Below are 16572 nucleotides of genomic sequence, written 5' to 3'. Positions count from 1 at the left end.
ACGTACAAATATAAATGAACTACCTAACTAAACACTACGAAGAAATTACAATCGCGCTGTAAGTTTCAGTGACAAGTGATATTTAGCTATTTCATCAAATATTAAGTAGCTGGCTGTATGGTTGGCTGGCCAGCTAACTTTTTCTAAAACGTCCTGGTCCCATTAGCGTCAAATACAACATAGCCCAAGTTGTCATACACATATCTCCATCTTGTATTTTTTAAAATATGAATTATATGTTTTAATAAACCGTTTGTTTTTCACTCACCTCACAAGTTTTCATATCTCACTTCCTTCTTCTGGGGCAGCTTAGGCGTTTATGCTGCGGTGGCTTGTGGGAAATGTAGTTTCACAAACAATATTTTGGGCAGCCTGTTCTACGGTAAGTAACCCGGGTGGTCGCTGTTAATATAGCTATATTAACAGCTGAGTCGTCCTGAAACAGCGAGTGAAACCGCGAGTGAATTCCCAGTACCAAATCATTACATTTGCATAATATTTACCTATAATTACTTAGCCTATTATAATATATATTATAAAATGTCTTATAAAACACGTTGTATGGATGCCATCCAGTCCAGGGATAAGTAGTACAATCTTGTGACCTGTGCTGCCTGAGCTAGGCTCCAAGCCATCTCCCAATATGACCAGGATGTAAAATGAGGGGATGTTGTGCTGAATTAAGTTTAAATGGCTTTACCCGAGAATAAATTACAAATATGTTATAAATATATAAATAGTAATAGTATTGTAATGTTCTGAATGATATACAGTATAATGCAAATTGGCATAGTAAGTATAAATGGCATAGTAAGTATTGCTTAGGCGTGATTTTTTTGGGTATGAATACCAAAGCAAATGATCAATCTACCCATCCATACTGGGGAGGGGGGATGGACCATATAAAGCAAATATATTAAATAAATAGGATTTTGGCATCTACACTTGTTATATTATTTGAATCCACACGGTGGCGCCTCGCGTATATACTGAAGCGGTTTATTTCTCAGGCTCCTGGTATTTCATTTTGGAGTCGGGCAGAAACTTTCTATAAATTTTAAATACTTTAGACAACATTCTGATCAAGAAAAAATAAAACCAAGAGGAGGAATTAATATTTTATTGAAACACTCACATTCAACTTCCATGGCTCAAATGATATCTCAACATGTTATTATTTTCAAAGTTCACTGATGTTTCACCGTTGAAACGGCTGTTACAACCTAGGCTATTTACTGTATATTTGTTGCCTTGTGCATTAACACATTTTCTTAGTGGTGCGATACAACAGGAAAATTCATAAAAAAAGAAGATAAATCATTCTTAACACATTTCCTAAACGTCTCTCCATCCACACATTTCGTTTGTCCGCTGTTCTGGAAGAAACTCCAGTCCGTGTTTTATGCAGTCCAGGCATGACTTCTGGCTGAATATCGCAGGTAACTTTTCCTCTCACGTCTTTTGCCCCTCCGATTCCTAGCCAGACTTCAGTTCCAGTTTCCACAGGTGGTTGGCGTCGTCCTCTCCCGGTTTTATCTGCGCTTTTCGCACGTTTAAGCCAGTGTCCGTGTTTCAAGGAGAAGACAATAACTCAGCATCCTCTGTAATGCGTATTGGGACTGCTGTAGGGCAGTCCCCGAATTAAAGCAGCTGAAATTGGGATTTTTGACCGTGCATATTGAAAAGTGCCTTTTTAATCGGTCGTCTTTTGCATTAATTTGTGTTTTACTCGAAAGAAGATGCCTTTTTACCAACGGACAGTGGGACCCGCATGCGTGTGCAGGTTGAAGAAAGAGGATGGTAAAGTTGCCATGCTGAGCAACCTTGACGATACCTTCGTGGGGCTGGAGAACCACAGACACTCAAATGGAAAGACAACCTTATTTACCTCTCTGGAGGAGGTCTGGAATCACACGCTGACCAACGTCCTCCGTCAGCTTTCCGATCTATCGCGACATGCAAGCAGCATGTTTTTGGACATAGAGATAGAAACAAAGTTGCTAATGAGGAGGTCTGAAAAAATGAGAGTTCGCCTGGAGAGCTTGCAGAATACAGTACGCAAACTTGATCACAAGAAGGCACAATTTTGTAAGTGTGTTTCACTTATCTATAACTATTTAGATTTCACCCGTGATATCGTATGTAATTCCCAGTCAACTGAATATTTTCCCATAAATGAATATAGTTCCTAGTAAAATAACAAGTTAGTTTTATTTCAGTTGTCTTGCTTATTACATATGATTAACCTGCAAGCACATTTAGCTAGCAGGCATTTAACTAACCAATTGCTTAGTTCTGATTTTGAAAACACAGCAAATACACTATTTAATTTGACCCTGCCCCTCCCACCAACTGTTTAATGTCGTGGACCAAAGGAAATGGGCCGTGCTGACGGACTGGGTGTATGGCTTGTAAAAGGGGGAAAAGAATCTGGTCATTATAACAAACGCTGATATATGTAATTTTCTCTCAGTTCATTTTTAAGACCTAACAAACACATCCGTCTAGTCGTATTGACCCACAACTAGTTAATCGAGTACGTCACGCGAGGCGAGCGATTGGTCGAGAGGCATATTTGAAAGTTATCCCGCAATATATGTGTTTTTTGTTATTTTAATTTGTTTTGATGTAATACGTGCCGGACTTGTTGCGTCGCTAGTCATCATCCATCCAAACACCGTGCCTGATATAAAGTGCCCTCTCAGTCAGTATGAAAGTTTGAAATGGGGACTTGTGATTGCCCTGCACCGTTTTTGCAATTTGAGATGATTTAGCAGATTAGGGGACATATGCACGGTACTGTAGGTTCCTGCTTTTAAATGACATTATCTGGAGTACAGAAGTAAAGGCTGATAACCATGGAAAGCTATACATTAAATAAAAAATGTGGGCTTAAGTTGTGTTTATTGTATTTATACTCGTGCCTGATCCGTAGAATAAAAAACAACGAAAATCAAAGGATGCAAAAAATTTAAAATATACATGATAAAACAAGAAAAATAGCATTTTTCTGTACCGTCACTTTCCCTTTTCTAGTTTGAACGTCATTCGTCAGCTGTAAATGACGCATTTCTTTACGGGCGGTTGTGATGTTTATGACAAATTCCAAAGATGCAGCTAAGCTTTTAACTTTAAGATAACCGTAACACAGCGTGTTACATTGTGTTGTAGCAAGACCTGCAAACAAACTAAAGTAAGCCTTCCCTGGCCTTAACTGTACCCACACTGAAGTGTTTATGGCTGTACCAACAGAGTATTCCCAAAATGCTCAGGCTTTCTGCTGAAGCACAGAAGATCATTAAGGCAGCTGTTAACGTTTCTTGAACATTCACATGAATAATAAGCAAAATAATAAAGCTATTCCATGACCCGCTGGTGTATGTCAGTCAGAGTTTAAAATTAATGCGTGCTAAGTACTGCTTGTGTAAAATTAAGGTAGTCAAATCAAGAGCCATGTGTTACCCTGTAATGTGCTGTAACCCCACAGAGTCCTCAATTCTGACACATCAGTGATCTAAAACATACCTTGGTCAGAAGTGTCTGAATACAGTTTATCAATGTCTTTCGATAGCTCACTTGGTAGAGTGCAGGACTGTAGAGGAGACCACCTGTCATCCTTAGGTCACCGGTTTGAATCCGGCTTGAAGGAACAAGCTTGTGAGCGGCGGGGGCTTAATTATTATTTGTAACTTGTAATTCAAAGAGTGCTGGTTCGAATCCCCGACCAGCAAGGCACCACTGAGGTATCCTGAGTAATCTACTACCCCTTGCTGTCACTTTGTGTGCTGTGGTGTGTCAACCAAGACCACTGATCACCAGATTGATACTACACACTGAAAAACGGGCAGTTCCTACTCTCTGAATCTCATTGTGTACACTCGGCAACTGCTCTATGGCCAGGGTCCTGAACTGGGCTGAGCAGGTATTTTCGCTCACTCCACGAGTTCTCGATCTCCTCTGTCAGTAGAAGACTTTCGCAGAGCATGGCATGGCTGCGTAAAGAACCTGCGAGAGAAAGGGGAAAGATCTGAGTTCTCAGCAGGGATGAAAGTGTAACAGACACATAAAAGCACTCTATGTGTGCTAATCCAGCTAACCTAGCAGAAATAGTCGTGTACCACATCTGGTTATGTTCAGTGCATGTTAAGAATCTGCATCTAATTTTTGTGGTGTGCATTGAATTGAGTCTTGGCTGAGATGGATCAATGTGTATTGTGACCTCTGTGAACACCACAGAATGATGCCTGGGCAGATGTGTGCAAATGTTTTTTGTTTTCCAGAAAATTTTATTCAGTTTGCAAGCTGCGTTTCTCATATATGATTTGACTGTCTACACATCCTATTTGAATGCTGCATGTAGTGGTTATATCTCTGTCATGGCCATTCTAGGTCGCATGGTAACAGTGCTGGCTTTTCATAGCTACTGCCACCTACAGATGTTAATTGGGTACTGCATTCATATTGAACTGTAGAAATATATGAGGGGTGGGAAATTTTATCCGCAAAGGATGAATGCAGGTTTTTGGGGAAACCTTTATGTCAGCTGTTCAAACTCAGGTGTGAGGACTCTTTTACCCAATTAGAACTCTAATTAGGAATCTAATTGCAGTGGAAACCTGCTTACATAATGGATAACATTCACCAGCCCTGCAATGTATGAATGAATGAAAATGGATATCAATGGAAGAGTTCATTGTGATTAGTATCAATGTGTGTAGTATCAATACAGCTCATTTACATTATTTCCCAGTTGATTCTTTCTTGAAGAGATTTAAATTGTGTGATTTTATACAACTGGATATTTATTTTTAGTTTTTATTAGGGGAACTCGCAATATGTGTCTGATGTGTAGCTAAATTGGGCTCCTCCTGGCATTTCACTGAGAACTCTTTAGGGCTGGGCGTCCTTAAGCATTAGCCTACCTGCTGCCAGTGTACCTTCATTATCCCTTGTTGCTGAGTAACCTGTGAAAGGAATGATGTTTGTCAAGGTCAGTAGGAGAGGTAGATGTCCTACAGCAAATCATCTTCACCTGACTAGACTGGACAGAAGCACAAATAGCTAATGGCTGCCCCTTTTATTTGTTGAAGACAAGTGCTCTTCAACCAAATGCAGTGACCGTGGCTACATTTGTTCTGAGTGATCATTTTATAGGGGCAATTTATTTTTAGTCGAATGTATAAATCTGAATATTCTGTTATACAGGGAGCCTGGAGCCTGTCTTACGTTGACTTTGTATTCTGTCTCGGATTCTCTGTTCGAATTGGAACTCCGATCCGATCTTTTAGTAAATATTTAAATGTACATTTGCATATAGTAGGTGCAATCATTATTATTATGATGTGTCTGCAAGTTCCTAATTAGATTTGTTGTATTAAAAACACTCTGTTGCTACCTCCTCTCCAGAGGATGGCATTGCAAATATTACAAGTAGCTATCGGGCAAAATTTAGTTCCTAATTGAAAGAATTCCCACACGGCTGACACCTCGATTAGTTTGTAGTTTCAAGCCATGTGCCTCAGGCTTACTGCAGCATGCGACAGGACCTTACAGTCTGAACGGCCGACGTAAATTAGGCAGATGTGGGAAATTAAATAGATTGGGCTTCAGACTGGACTGTGGTAGTCGATACCAATCAGTTAAAAATCGTGGATCAGCCTCGATTCCAGTCTGTGATATCGGCTCAGGAAATCGCTGCTACAGTAACACGTTAGGTGAATTGGCATCTTTCAGTTGCTCATAGTGTGCACAGCGCCTCCTGCTCTGTGCTTCCTGGGATAGGCTCCATAAGAAACCCTTAAGATCGTGTGCAAAATTCAGGCTCTATGACATGTTTTTGCTGTGTGCAAATACTTAAATATTCTTTGTATTAGACACTTACTGTTAGCAAACTGGAGTTTCCTATGTTTGCCCATGGCTGCTGTATATAACAAGGGAAAAAGCTGTCAGTATCAGCCGATACAGCAACAACAGGCCAGCGGCCGACGGTTAAAAATGAGGTGATATTTGCTGCCAGTCATCCCCTTTAAAATGATAACCCATATTGCTTTGCACACCCACGTCCTACACAGTTAGAAAAATGTCTGCTGTGTGGAATTATTTTAACGTTAGCGAAAATTATGTTAGAAATGCATTGTGGAAACACTGGTCTGCTAAAATTTCATAAGAACGATCTACTATAAGCATTTCAATACAACAAATTTGGCCTTAAGGTGAGAGTGACGAGTATGAAGAGTTTCTGAAAAAACGAACCGTTCCAATAAAGAAGGCTGCAATACTGCCGAATAATGCTAGTTCATCATTAACGCAAGCGTTTGATAGCAACAGATTATTCAGTGCAGACAGGGACGGATTACGGACCGGGCCAGCAGGGCCGCTGCCCAGGGGCCCTTGGGGTGCAGGGGGCCCGTGGGGCCCCTAGCCCAAAACAATTTGCAACGCTTATCAACAATGTATTTTCGTTTGTCTATTTTAGAGGGCCTACATTCTTTGATCCTCTGCCTACAAGGGCCCCTGACCCTATAGGGAGGGCGTTTGGCTGCCAAGGGCCCTTGAATTGTGGTGGTTGTGGTTGTGGTGATGGTGCTGGTGGATGTGGTGGGGGGGGCCCTTGCGAACGTTTTTCCCAGGGGCCACACAACCCATAATCCGTCCCTGAGTGCAGACAGTTCAAAATCAAAAGATATGACTCGGAAAATGACAGTTTATCACACTTCATAATCAGCCCTTCTCTGTTACATATGTTATAACTATATAGGATGTGTACCATTATAAAATATAGTGCTTGGGGACTGTTATTGTATAAACTAAAAAATAAATAAAATAACAAACAAATGTATATTAAAAACTGTTCATATTTTTGGAATGTAATTTATAATTTTAAAAAAATTATTATTTAGGTGGAGGTTAAATATATTTAAGCAGAACCTCCCAAACAATCGGTTTCAGTTCCCGTGTCAGTTTTCTAAATAACTGGCTATCAGTATCGGCCAGAAATCTCCTTATGGGAGCATAGCAAGAAAAATCCTCTGTCCGTCAGTTATCCTTCTGGCAAGGGTCGGTTAACTCGTAGGTATTGGAGCTTTTATGGGGTTAGCTTATTATAAACATTCCTTAAAACACACCAATATTTTGACTGACACCAAGGAGATACGCCAAGCTGAGGCCTTACAGCTTCAAAAACAGCTGAACGTCGTTGAGGGAAACGGTTTTTGGATGCAATTTATTTTCTTAAAATGGTGGTAAATTAAATAGTGTGGTGTCCAGCCTGGGGTCATTCAAAGCATATCATTTGCTGGCTGTTTGCTCGACTCCACCAGTCAACTCCCAGTAAGCTGCCCATTGCTCCAAATCGTTACATCGAGTACAGCGTATGGCAGCCAGTCTTTTCTCCGTTGTTCTTTCCACCCTCTGCTGTTGTTTCTGGTGATGGCTTTCTTTTCATTGGGAGCGTCACGGGGAACATTGAGTCAGGGAGAAGGCTGCTTCGACCGGCATGGTGGGTTGGTGGCTGGTCAGTAGGAAAGGCTCAACTTAGTATTTCTCAGAGGATTGTTGACTACAGACATCAGCCACATTGCTGTCTTCTGTATTGACCTTGGCAGTTTGGTCATGCTCCATTCATTCAACTCTTCATTCACTTGTTTATTTTAAAAGTCTGCCAATTTATATGTTTATGAAATGGTCGTGCAAGGTCTACCAAGCAGATCTGGATTAATAATGACACTAACAGGATCAATAAACCATTTACCTTTTAAAAAAATCCTCCTATAGTTGCGAAGTAGAGCTATGTAAAACAGATTAGCTATGCTAAGATAGCTATGTACCCATATACATAATTCCTCTCTATGTCTACTCAAGGTTTGTTTCTCCTCCCCAATTGTTGATGTGACATCCTGATCATGTGAAATCTTCAGCTGACCTTTCAATCTAACGACATTCTCACAGGAATTTGTGGAATTACTTTTAGTGTTTTTTTTTAGCTTAAGAATCATACTCTGTTTAGGGGTGTAATCTAGAATGCTGTGATTGGTTGGCTCAGTAGCAGACAGTTGGTTCATTCTATACGTGTGTGTGTGTGTGTGTGTGTGTGTGTGTGTGTGTGTGTGTGTGTGTGTGTGTATGTGTGTGTGTGTGTGTGAGCATGCCATATACATAAAAAAATTATGTGGAAAAAAATAATGTTCAAATGTAAAGGTAGGAGAATACAATCCGACAGTGTTAAATATTATACCTGCTTTTCAATTTATGAGCTGAAATGGCTCATTTAGTGATTTTTCACTTCTCAACAATGGATTGAAATACTACTGCCTGTGTCATACTGGGCGAAAAGCACCACAGGTTGGTCATTAAACAGGGAGTCTACATTCTCAGCCCCAGGGAAAGTTAGCTGATACTGAGTGGAAAATATGGATACAGATTAAGCTTCAACTGTGCTTAAACCAAACAAGCAAACATGAAGCCCTTTGACTTGGTATTTCACGGTATAAATGCAAGCCATAACAGCCGTATGTGTTACAGTACACTGCTGTTCTGCTTTGTTTCGTTACTAAACCCCTTGCCTGCATGTAGACTATCTCCAGGCGAAGGTGGTTAAATATAGTCTGGTTTATATTTCATGGTATGTATGAGGCCAATAAAATCTCTCGACAGGCCTTTTCCAATACTACATTCCACCTTCCACCTTAAAAGTTCAGTGTATCGCTGCTGCCGCTCCCCGTCACATCAGTGTTGACGTTATTGTGGATCTTTGGGTCATTCTGTTTGCGTTGTCTGTGAGCTCCTCAGAAGTAATTACCTTTAAATAATGGATAGATCCTCCCTGGTGCCTCACTACTTTTCATCAAGTACACTTAGCGCAATATATGCTTTTACTTTCAAAATTTTTATAGCTACTTCTGATCTATTTCTTGGACTTCAACAACTTAATTTCTTGTGCACGATACATAAGTATTGTAACAGTATATATACATTTTTCTTTATACTCTTTCAGACGTCACTCCCAGCTGTGCACTGTGACGTGTGAGAGAATAGTGTGTGAGTGACTGGTGTGTGTGTGTGTGTGTGTGTGTGTGTGTGTGTGTGTGTGTGTGTGTGTGTGTGTGTGTGTGTGTGTGTGTGCCCTGCAGACTTGGGTTGGCGCCCGGTCTTGGGTTATTCCCTGCCTTGTGCCCATAGGCTCTGGACCCACCGCAACCCTGACTAAGACGCGCTGTTACAGAAAATGGATGGATGGATGGATGAAATGAACTTATTGTTACACCTTGCGGGGTAAAATAAAACATGACAAATAAAAAAATGTATACAAATTTTATGAAATGTGTCACAACCGGTTCCTATCACTGGGTCTTTTGTGGGGGAAAAAAAGGTCATTGTTACACGAAGGAGTCACAGATAGAGAAAGCTGTTTAGTTTCCCCACAGTATGTTTGTTTACAGTGCAGGTCAGGCAGTGAGGGTGGGGGGCAGAAAGGTGTCACCCATGGAGTCCAGGTCTGCCGTCTTTGGTGCTCAGCATTTTGTGAGGGTTGGGGAGTCTTCATGTAGGGCTTTGAGGTGTGAGGCAGACTGTCCTGGTCATGGTGGAAACGTTTACACAGTCAGTTATCCCAGAATGCTTTCCCCCCCCATACCTTGGTGTAGGAATGCTCTTTAAAATCAAAGGGAGAGCCGGTAGCCCTGAATGTTTTCGGCAAAGCCCCAACTTCCTTTGTTTACAATCAGTCTTATAGTCACTGTCACTATGTTACAAGGGAGCAGGAGAGATTTCTGAAGTGGGGCAGACCACACAGTAAACAAAGGCTCTGGATGTTCTAGGGCCTAAATTCTACTTTTTCCACTTGATCATCTGCACCCCCTAATGAAATTGCATATGATTTGTAAAATCATAAATTGGATGATTAAATAAGTGATTGGAGCAGCAGTCGAATCAAGTTCAGCAGTCTTTAAAAATTGGAAGTGTTTCCACAGTATTTCCACAGCTTTGCCCACTACTGTAGATTATATGTGATTCACATCTACTTTCAATGTTTGATAAATGAAAGAACCTTATGGAACCAATGGATCTTTAGATATTTTTGCTTTTTATCTGTTTTTCATGCCGCTTTAGTTTGTGTAACCAAAACTGCATTCAGCACAATGTAGGAAGATCAGTTCTCATCTTGTCCAGGACCCAAAACCCACAATGGCGGAATATACAGAATGCGCAAATGTTTTAGAAGGTGACATCAGTGTTTTAAGTTATTTATCCTTCATTAAATCCGTAGATCATCGTGGAAGTGGAACATTTTAAAGCCATGTGTAGGTTAATAGGAATGTGTGCACTTTACTGTGTCTACCTCCACACATAGCTAAAGGGAGACCGTGGGAGTGCATGTGTGTGAACTCCTGTGTACCTGCATATATGATGGTCGACACAGTTGGATGAGTTCAAACATTTATATATCTAACCTTATTTTGTTTTGTTTTTATCCCCTCAAATGTGGTGGGGTGGGGTGTGCGAATCGGGGTTGCTATGTAACGGGGGGGGGGATGTGACCCCCTGTCCACCTGCCACCTGTGTCCCCGCTATGTTATATGATGCGTGATGGCTTCTGAGCCGTGCTCTGGAAATCTTCTCACCCTAGAAACACCAAAAATCATGAAGTCATGCATACATGCAAATATCTATGAATGCAGGCAGGGTCTGTACTAACTCTGCCCATTCGGATTAATGCGAGATCCCGGGGCAGACCCAGGACATGCCGGAGAGATCATATCTGGAGAGATGACAGTAGACTTCAGGAGACGTTCGTCAACACTGATCCCCCTCACCATATCAGACAGCCCGGTGTCTACTGTGGAGTTCTTCAAGTTCCTGGGTACCACCATTTCCCAGGACCTGAAGTGGGAGACCAATATCTCCTCCGTCCTCAAAAAGGCCCAGCAGAGGATGTACTTCCTGAGACAACTGAGGAAGTACAGTCTTCCACAGGAGCTGCTGATCCAGTTCTACACTGCAGTCATTGAGTTTGTCCTCTGCTCCTCCATCACAGTCTGGTATGGAGCAGCCACCAAACAGGACAGGAAGAGACTGCAGCGGACCGTACGGTCAGCAGAAAAGATCATCAGTGCCCCCCTGCCCTCCATCCAGGGCCTGTCTCTCTCAAGATCCAGGAAAATGGCAGGAAAATCATCACAGATCCCACACACCCTGGACACAGACTTTCTGACCTGCTGCCCTCTGGCAGACGATATAGAAGCCTGCAGACCAGGACACCCGACGCAGGAGCAGCTTCTCTCCCCTCGCCATCTCCCTCCTAAAAGGCTGAACTGTCACACTGCTAAACACCTACAGCACTGCAACTGCACTGTATGTACAGTCTGTGTTATCACTTATACATTTTTTAAATATTTACCTTTATATTTACAAATACTGTATAAATCCATATTACATATTCATAGTGTAAATTGTTGTCGTTTTTATACTGTTGTGTTTGAGAGACACCATCAACCGGAATCAAATTCCTTGTATGTATTCGCTCACATTCTTGGCCAATAGACGCGAATCTGATTTTGATTCTGATCTCTCAGCTGCCCCGGGAACACCGGGGTGCCTCCCTTGAGGAGCAGGAGGAGGCGACTGGAGAGAAGGAGGTCTGGGCATCTCTGGTCAGATTGCTGTCCTCATGACCCAGACCTGGATAAGTGGTGGATGGTTGGATGAATGAATGGATGTATTTATAACCTGTACAGTATGTATAAGTGAGACAATGAAGGGGAGGCGTTTCCATGGAAGTGAGGAGTAAGTAAAGTAAGTTTATCACAGGCCACTAATGAGGCCCAGTAATCATTTTGCACGGGAAGCTGCTCTGCTCTGACTTTAGAATCTGGCTTCCAGGGCCGTTTGTTGAGAGCACAAATGTCAAGACCCATGAGGTCCAATGGGACGGTTATGGGAGGGAAGTTTATATCCTCTCAGCCTTGTTTTTGTGATGGAGGCGAGTACGTGGGAGTAGCGATCCCTGATGGGGGGAGGGAGCAAAGCCGGGCTCTGGCAGCAGCATTGTGAGAGAGGTCAAAGGTCACGTCACATGTGCCCTCTGTTAAGGCAGGACTCCTCTTACATCCGCATGCAGGTGGGGATGGAAATCGCTGTCAGGTTCGGAACTTTATTGGAAAACAGAAAGCTTATTGTTATGCGGTTCCATTTAACTAGTATCTCTGCATGTTTCTGTTTTTCATTTTTTTTTTAAGTGGAGTATTCTACCCCAGAGTGAGTATTAAAACACACCCCATCCCGCAGATGCTTACTTTACAGAAAGTCTCTTTTAGGGCACTTCCTGCTTCCCCCTTTCTAGTGTGGGAAATCAGCTTCAGTTATGTTTTGTCTGTTCCTGTCCATTGTGGTGACATCATTAACCACGTCCTGGAAGTGAGGTCAGGGAATGTATCAGCTGATTGGTAAGAGCCAAACCTGGAAATGAGGAAATGAGTTGAGATCAACATGTTTTTTTTTTTTTTTTGACAGGGGTCAACAATCGGTATTGAAAACACTTCAGCTGCAGTTGTGTGTTTTTTGTAGTAGAATCTCCCAAAAAAGTGTACAATTCACATCACTGTGCCTGAACTTTTGGGAATTAAGGGTACGCAGGTTGAGATACTGTCATGACCAGTACTTGAAGTGGGTGGGTACTTACCAGTACCCAGTACCAGCACCTCTTTGTTTTTCTCTTCAGAATACTGGCAACAGAGGTGTAGTTAGAAATGAATGGATAAGGAGGCTTTACTAGGGGGGACTGATGGCAGACTTATGTACAATATAAAAAGAAATTCATGACTTAAGCCTAAGGGGCTAAGAACCATTTAGGCAAAAGCCCCCCAAACTTAGGCCTAATGGCTCCCCTGACTGGCACCTCTCACTATCTGCTGGTGCTAGATAACGAGCAGTGTAGCGGGGCCCGGTACTGAATAACTAGGGGAGTAGCGGTGCCCGGTACTGAATAACCAGGGGAGTACCAGCACCCAGTACTGAATTAGCTTGGGGAGTAGTGGCACCCGTTACTGAATAACCAGGGGAATACTGGTGCCCAGTACTGAATAACCAGGGGAATACTGGTGCCCAGTACTGAATAACCAGGGGAGTACCGGCGGCCATTACTGAATAACTAGGGGAGTACCGGCGCCTGGTACTGAATAACAAGGGGAGTACCGGCCCCCGGTACTGAATAACAAGGGGAGTACCGGCGCCCGGTACTGAATAACAAGGGGAGTACCGGCGCCCGGTACTGAATAACAAGGGGATTACCGGCGCCCGGTACTGAATAACAAGGGGAGTACCGGCGCCCGGTACTGAATAACAAGGGGATTACCGGCGCCCGGTACTGAATAACTAGGGGATTACCGGCGCCCGGTACTGAATAACTAGGGGAGTACCTTGTTATGGTGCTCTTATCTAAGACTCCTGCCAAGTTAGCTTTGCTGTAATTCTTTGTTTCTTTCTGTCCAAGAGAACAAAGACAGTTTAATCTCTTGTGGTGAGGAGTCACTGCCACTGTAGGGAGAATTATCCTCACCAGATGAACAGGCTCATTGTTTACATATGGAGTAAAAGCATTGTATTTATTCTTTAATTTTCCACATTTTAGCATTTATTTAGACACCACAGGTAGCCATGGACTTTTGCAATCTGACTTGTTAACCTTGGGTCAGTTTTGTTTGCAGTTCATTTTTCTGTTTACTAGGTTACATACACATTTGCATGCATCTTATATATATATATATATATATATATATATATATATATATATATATATATATATAAAAAATATATGTATATTGTGTGTATTATATGATTTGCAATAAGCAATATTGCATATTTTGTAAGATATTGCAAGAAATTTCACATTTCAATTTTCCTTCTTGGGAGAAATCACTCCTTACTTCTTGTAATTCCCCCTCCCACACATGCAGTAACAATTTTCACCTTTTTTTAAACAAAAAAACAAAAGTGTATGTTTGCAGGGAGGGCTATTTAGAGTCAGATTTCCTTGTTTGTTGTGCAATCAAATCAAAATAGACTTGTTTTATTTCAGTCAAGGGTTATTAAAGTTGTTAAAATCACATTTACCGTCATGGGCTCTGACCTGGGGATGGATAAGTTTTTATTTGTTTCTTCATTTCCTGCTTGGCATGCGAATACTTGTACATGCGGTAAATGCTGACCAGTTATGCTTGGATTGTTATGATTTTTTAAAATAGAAATGCAGTGGGTTTATGCTGCTCGCGTTTATGGTGTGGACCTGTGAATTTTGTGGGGTCTCTTTTTATAAAGACCACCCTGTTGTGTAGTATGTTTCTTAGGCTTCCTGTTCAGGTGTCCAATTTTTTTCTTGGTGGTAAAGACCCCTGATAGCATATCTGTGCTGCTTGGCAGCGAGACACCATAGAAAAGAGAACCTGTAGAGAGTAATTTAGTGCACCGGATATCTGGAGCCGAAGTTTGGGCGGGGAATGTATAAAGGAAACCTTGTACTGTAATTCTTTCTCTAACAGCTCCTTCCGAATCTTTCCTATTCCTGTGACATGCCTCATTTGCTCAGCCTGCCCGTTGCAGTGACTGCAAGATAAGTCAAACTTGCTTTTCGCACAGGAGTTAACAGCAGTAATTAAATGTTTTGTTTGATGCAAGGATGTTTAATACATTTATATGAAATATGTAGAGTATACTGTTATGTAGTATAGATAATGGGTTCTGGGACTGCTTCCACAGGGCTGTAGAAGACTGGGGTTTTGAGGAGGAGTTGGTTTATTTCCAAATATAACTATATATTTTCAATTTTTTTAATGGCCTCTCACATTCTGAAAATGGCATCAGAAAGTTAGAACCCGTAGTACACATAGTATAGTAGTATACTATATATATATGTATAGCCTGATCTGATATATAGAGGTATAAGGTGTAATTGTGCAGAGAGTGAGTCTGAAGGCAGCTGTTAGATTTATGTGACCAATTCCTCCAGCTGAGCAAGAAGGCATGTCAGAACCAGATGTGGTCTCTGCTTCTCCGACGGCCTTCCCGACGCTACTCTTATTACAGACAGATGCAAACGCGTTTTTTCTTCCTCCCTATTTTTTTCCCTTCTCTCCATCTCCCTGTTGCTCAGGGAACATTTGATCTATAGCCCTGCTGATGCTTAGACACAACGTGATGACTCAGAGTCTTGTGGTGCAGACCATGTATTTGGTTGAGTCGCATCCAGGTGAAGGGAATACCTCAGTCATTAACTCACCCGGTGTACCCTGCTTGTCTATTCTATATTTAATGCCCCTGTTGTCATGCCCTTAGTCATGTGACAAAAGCTTACCCAACTGAGAAGGGATGTGATGGGTAAGTCTAACTCAGTCCCTATTGGGCTTCTTATAGATAGTTGTTGACAGGATGTGATACAATTCTCAGTAGACACCTGCCAGGTGACTGAAGCTAGTTAATCCCTTATTTAGCTACCAGACATCCAGCTGGGATTTGGGAGTGATGTTGCTTAGTCTTCCATCATGTCCTGCACTGTGCGCTAGCAGAACAGCTTATCAGACTTAGCATTTCCTATACCTTAAGCTGGATGAGAGTACAGATGCTGGGTTTATCTCTAAAACATATGATCAGCAGCTCAGACATGTGCTCGTGTGACAGTGTTGAGAACGTCTTTGGCTGGGATGGCGAACAGACCCAAGCGACACGGGAACTTGGCAGCGATGAGTGGGTTTATTCACAATACTGATTATTTTTTTGTAGAAGTTAAATGGGGACAAAGTGGGGCTGGTGCCAACACAATGTAAATATAAAATCAAGGAGCAGGCTTCACATAAATATAAACACATGTGGGACTGATGCAAGGAGATTACAAATCCTTGGGATTGTTGGATTACCGTCTAGTGGAGTCTGTGCACTTGAAACATAACTAACAATAGTGTCTATATGGTGTTGAAGATGAAAGGCCTATTGGATCAAATTGATGTGAATAGACAAAGTAAGTTGACTGTCCCACCCAAGACAACCGCCATGCCCCTTATTCGCCTCTTTCACATTCCTGCTAATGAGAAACCTCATTGACTGACATTCTGGCCTCACAGTCAAGAGGATCTGAAGGCCACACAGTCGTGATTCCTTGGCATGACCTCTCAGCACACACAGCAGTTACCCAGAGTGCCATTTCTGAATGAGCTTCAAGCGTATTCTTAACTTCACAATTGTCTAATTGTCAGTGCCGTCCAATCCTTTTTCTTAAAGACTGTAGACAGGTTGATTTTGGCTTCATGCAACAAGGCCTGATTTAAGGCACGAAGAAAACGTTTCCATGAATAGGTGATTTGTTTTGTTGAACTGTCTCTTTAAGTAAATTAGAATATAGTCTGGAAGTTCAGGCAGCATCTGCAAGGATGACGTCTCTAGCTTGAAATATATCATTCTCAACAAGTGTGGGCAATTCCAGGCCTTGTGGGGGTGGGGGTGTAGGGCCAGCTGGCTTTGATTTAACCTGGGTTACGTTTAATTGAAATCATTATTTGGGTTGGAAACTGCTGCATCTATTGCTCCAGG

General features: G+C 41.9%; 1 protein-coding gene across 2 annotated transcripts in view; it reads left to right on the top strand.

Annotated features, from left to right (window-relative positions):
- Positions 1 to 1416: 1416 nt before the first annotated feature.
- The window catches only part of LOC125707266 (NHS-like protein 1), a 76728-nt gene continuing 61572 nt past the window's right edge, over positions 1417 to 16572 (top strand). For both annotated transcript variants that reach the window (XM_048974275.1, XM_048974274.1), the window contains exon 1: positions 1417 to 2088. In XM_048974275.1, the coding sequence (XP_048830232.1) occupies positions 1740 to 2088 (349 nt within the window). In that variant the 5' untranslated portion in view covers positions 1417 to 1739. The remainder of the gene's footprint in view (positions 2089 to 16572) is intronic.

This window comes from Brienomyrus brachyistius, chromosome 14, assembly GCF_023856365.1.
Source record: "Brienomyrus brachyistius isolate T26 chromosome 14, BBRACH_0.4, whole genome shotgun sequence".
NCBI classification, from domain to species: domain Eukaryota; kingdom Metazoa; phylum Chordata; class Actinopteri; order Osteoglossiformes; family Mormyridae; genus Brienomyrus; species Brienomyrus brachyistius.
This window is presented reverse-complemented; position numbering and strand designations above follow the sequence as displayed.